Genomic DNA, 5,000 nt, shown 5'->3' on the forward strand with positions numbered 1-5,000 from the left:
ATGTGGGCTTTCATGTGTCTTGCACTGAGTAGAGGCTTCCGTCGGGCCACTCTGCCTTAAAGCCCCGACTGGTGGAGGGCTGCATTGATGGTTGACTTTCTACAACTTTCTCCCATCTCCTGACTGCATCTCTGGAGCTCAGCCACAATGTTCTTTGGGTTCTTCTTTACCTCTCTCTCCAAGGCTCTTCTCCCCCGATAGCTCAGTTTGGCCGGACGGCCAGCTCTAGGAAGGGTTCTGGTCGTCCCAAACGTCTTCCATTTAAGGATTATGGAGGCCACTGTGCTCTTAGGAACCTTAAGTGCAGCAGAATTTTTTTTGTAACCTTGGCCAGATCTGTGCCTTGCCACAATTCTGTCTCTGAGCTCTTCAGGCAGTTCCTTTGACCTCATGATTCTCATTTGCTCTGACATGCACTGTGAGCTGTAAGGTCTTATATAGACAGGTGTGTGGCTTTCTTAATCAAGTCCAATCAGTATAATCAAACACAGCTGGACTCAAATGAAGGTGTAGAACCATCTCAAGGATGATCAGAAGAAATGGACAGCACCTGAGTTAAATATATGAGTGTCACAGCAAAGGGTCTGAATACTTAGGACCATGTGATATTTCAGTTGTTCTTTTTTAATAAATCTGCAAAAATGTCAACAATTCTGTGTTTTTCTGTCAATATGGGGTGCTGTGTGTACATTAATGAGGAAAAAAAATTAACTTAAATGATTTTAGCAAATGGCTGCAATATAACAAAGAGTGAAAAATGTATATGTATATGTGTGTATATGTGTATATGTGTATATGTGTATATGTGTGTATATGTGTATATGTGTGTGTACGTGCATATATTTATGCACTTCATATTAATTATGAAGTACTGTAATGTAATGGCTGTAAATGTTTATGCAGACTCTGTTGGAATCTCTGTCTGTAGCCACTGCGGGTATGTTCATTCATTTTCTTAATTTATAGAAGTCCAGTCACATAATATTAATGGATACTTCCTTGATGGATCATCTGATACCATATTTTTCTGCTTTTAGTGACATTTTATGAGTACAGCATAGTGCTCCAGGCCTTTGTGCTCACGTCTGCTGTGTTCCTGGGTCTCACTGCCTACACTTTCCAGTCTAAAAGAGACTTCAGCAAGCTCGGAGCCAGGTAATTCTCTCATTCTCGTCCGCTCAAGACCCGGATCTGTCACATTCATCACAGTAACTGAGTGCAAGAATTATTGTTTTAATCCATTTACTCCTGAATCCGTGCGGATGTTCTTGCGTTGTGGCAGAAATAGTCTCTAGAGAAACATTCTTCTTTCCAGTCATTAAAATGAAATGTAACAAAAATAATGGGGCTCCATGAGTCATAACTCTGTTATATGATGTGATGCATGGTCCACCCATCGGCATGGGAAGTCGCTGGGAGGACAAATGAATGTCTTTGTGAGGAGGACTGAAGAATTTCTTCAGTCATATTATTGGTCTGTTTAATAGAGAGCCTGCTGCAACAGGTTGTCTGTCCTTTGTTTTGTTTGTTTGTTTGTTTTGTTTTTAATAATGCAAATGCTAAAAAAAATCCTAATTGGTCATCTTTTTTCTTAGTCTGTTTGCTGGCCTGTGGATCTTGATCATTGCAAGCTTTATGAGGGTGAGTCTAAGGCTAAATTCAACAGAATGGTATATAACAGAATTTCAAAATATATACTGTATGTGCGTGTATTTATATATACATAATAACACAGTACACACACATCTGACAGCACTGATATATATATATATATATATATATATATATATATATATGTATATATATATGTAGTAGTATTCAACATTATTTATCAAATTGACTTGAATTTGTCAAGAGTCATACAGTCAAGTCACTTTATTTAATTTCAAGACACATTTCATCGACTGCACAACTCTGTGTCCTTCAGCTTTTCTTCTACAATGACACAATGGAGTTGGTCTTTGCTGGGGCGGGAGCTCTGCTGTTCTGTGGGTTCATTATTTTCGATACTCACTTGCTGATGCATAAGCTGTCACCAGAGGAGCACGTCCTGGCATCCATCAACCTGTACCTGGACATAGTCAACCTGTTCATCTATATCCTGCGCATCCTCGACTCCATGAAGAAACACTGAATGTTTGATGCTGCTCTTCAATTTCAGAGGTGAATTCTGGATGAATGATGGGAATGGTATAAAAATAATATTCTTTAATTTAATAGATTCCATGTACAATAAATAATGTTGTAACTAATCTAATAATGATAATAAAAATGTGTTATTAATTAGTATCCAAATTAAGCATTGAAGATACCTGCAAAAAACGTATACCACATAATATAAAATATTTATTTGAATAAAAGTCTTAAAAAATGCACTGAATGTAAGACATTAATGTCTTTGCATTGCAGTTCTTTGCAGTGTTCAGAATTAATGAAGTATGTGTGCTATTCTTCTAATTGGGCATTAACAGCAAACTCCTTGGATTTTGCTTCATTTCCGCCATTAGTTGAGATGAAGCTCCTCAAGACACTCCTATTGTATTGTAGTTTCCCAACCAGCTGCATACTTTCAGCTTGCAAAGCGGTATATGTAATTTAATGGCCAAATGTGAATGTTACAAACCTGATTGTACAACTTAACTTGATCTGCTGTGTTGCTGATTAGATTTCTGTTTTTAGTCGACTGTAGTGTAACTTGTAATCCATGCTGATTTTTCATATTTAATTGGGTGTTGTTGTGAATCAGTGTTTATGGATTGGGATGTATATGAAGCCTGAGACATTTTGTTTAATTTGGGTTTGTATGTGGGATCTTAATGAATAACTTACAATAAATTATAATAGATGGTCTTACTAAAAAAAAAAAAAAACTAGAATGAAATCATACTGCAAAGATTTTAAAAGGTAGTTAAACAGTTTTATTTGCAGCAGTTTTTGGTGTCACAATGTAACATTCACTAAACAAACAATGTTAAAGCAGCATGCAGTCAGTTTCAAATGTATCAAAATATTTTCCATTATGTCAGTCTGCTCATTTTAATAAACCAAAAAATGACAAAATAATTGAGAACATAATATTCAGGGACCTCTATATGCCTGTATCCAAAGTGCAATATCATAATAAAAATACTAATTCTTATCATAAAACATAAATATATTGCTGTCATTTTTTTTTTTTTTAAGGGCAAATAGTCATATATAAAAACTGAGATGTCATATAATTTAATGTTTTTGGTGTAAACAATCTAAATAAAATTCTTTTAACCCATATTTGTTGTTTTCATGTTCAACAGTAAGTTACCATCCTCAAATCTGATTGGTCGAGGAAATATAACAAAGTGCTGATGCCCTGTCATTGCATAAAAGAACACCGAATAATAAAGATAAAAATGATAACTTTTTCCACATGTTCAAAGTGGAAGTATGAGCTTCTGTATACTTTCACTTTAACATGACATCATAAATGAGTTCTGCTTCCTGTTTGATTGAAATTAGTCAATTTGAACCATTTATTGATCTCTTGGCAGCTCAAATCTGAATGTCTCTCAGTAGATCAGGATCACGGCTGAGGTCCTTTCTCAAACCCTCTGGGATTTCCAACTTGCAGATGTCTTCTTTTCTCACCATACTCCTGATTAACCGTATACAGTATTCTTGTAATGAGTACACTGATAAACCAAAGCATAAATATCCATTTAAAATGAAACTATTGTGAATATCAATGCATATGAAGCATCTTAAGAAGAAGAACTGCCTCGCACCTAGGGGTGTGCGATATTGAACAAATAATAATATCTCGATATTTTTTAGGATATTTTCGATAACGATAATTAGACGATATTTTGCCGAGTGTGTCATTGTGCTGATATCTGACTACGATGGACAGCTGCAGTTTTTGATATTCTTCATTCTGTGTGATCAGTGAACAGAAATTAATCTTTTCATATAAGTTTAAATTGATTTTTACCTTTTATGGGCATTTTTACCTTTTAATAAAGCCATTTTTGTTCTAAAAGTGTGCATCCTTTGAGTCAAATTCTTACATTTAATCAGTCAATTAGAATAATAAGACATCTAGGCTGTTACCAAACAAATGAAACCAGTATCAACAAAATTAATCTTTGCAGAAGTTGCATCTGAAGTGGCATTTAGATGTATTTACACACTATTTAATTCAGATCAGAAGGACATGGAGTGCTTTAACCTGCAGTTACAAATGCATAATGTTTTGATATTTTAAAAATAAAACATTGAATACTGATGTTTAAAATTATTTTAAAAATGAAAAGATATATTAAATGTGAAATTAAAATCGCCAGTAGGTGGCAGCAGTTCACTGTTAACAAGTGAGTCATTGCGATTGAACCGAATCATTTAAACGGTTGAATCATTCAGGAACTAAACACCGTCATTGCTCAGAGACGCAAAACTGTTCTGTGGTGGCTGTTTGGAATTATTTTTGGTTGGCGAAATAGAGCAAAAACAGGCAATATGGTGTCTAAAACGTAAGTCTCTTAATATTAACTTATTGTTTATTGAACTGTTGTATAAAATCACTATCACGTTTGTAATCGTGCTTATTTTTGAAGAAAAAAACGTCACTCTTCGTGTGATTTTAACTATATGAAATGATATAAATATGTACATTTTGTTCCCCCATATCTTGAATTTTGTGATCTTTCTTAATGCATTTTAATAGACTGAATCATGCGGTGAAAGAACACTCTCTAAATGCACACATGCACTGTTTAACCCACTAGACTTCATCACGTAATGTATGCGTGCACTCCATAGGTGTTTTGTTTGGTTTTTGCAAAATACTAGATCATGTCAAATTGCACATCGTTAAAACAACAATTGCGATATTATCGCAGACGATATATATCGCACACCCCTAGCTTTAACCCTCTGGTGCTCCTCCCATGGTGGTCAAAAATCATTTTTATTTCAATGAAATATATGTACTACAGTGGGGAAAATATTTATTTGATCCCCTGCTG

At 34.9% G+C, this 5,000-nt stretch overlaps 1 protein-coding gene across 1 annotated transcript in view; it reads left to right on the plus strand.

Moving 5' to 3' along the window:
* Nucleotides 1-3,109, plus strand: part of LOC107655596 (protein lifeguard 4-like) — a 6,941-nt gene extending 3,832 nt beyond the window's left edge. Inside the window, exons 4-7 of the mRNA XM_016443141.1 lie at nt 904-937; nt 1,038-1,155; nt 1,596-1,641; nt 1,928-3,109. Coding sequence (XP_016298627.1) covers nt 904-937; nt 1,038-1,155; nt 1,596-1,641; nt 1,928-2,134 — 405 coding nt within the window. The 3' untranslated portion in view covers nt 2,135-3,109. The remainder of the gene's footprint in view (nt 1-903; nt 938-1,037; nt 1,156-1,595; nt 1,642-1,927) is intronic.
* Nucleotides 3,110-5,000: the final 1,891 nt, after the last annotated feature.

Source organism: Sinocyclocheilus anshuiensis, unplaced genomic scaffold, assembly GCF_001515605.1.
Source record: "Sinocyclocheilus anshuiensis isolate Anshui unplaced genomic scaffold, SAMN03320099.WGS_v1.1 scaffold916, whole genome shotgun sequence".
In the NCBI taxonomy this organism is placed as follows: Eukaryota; Metazoa; Chordata; class Actinopteri; order Cypriniformes; family Cyprinidae; genus Sinocyclocheilus; species Sinocyclocheilus anshuiensis.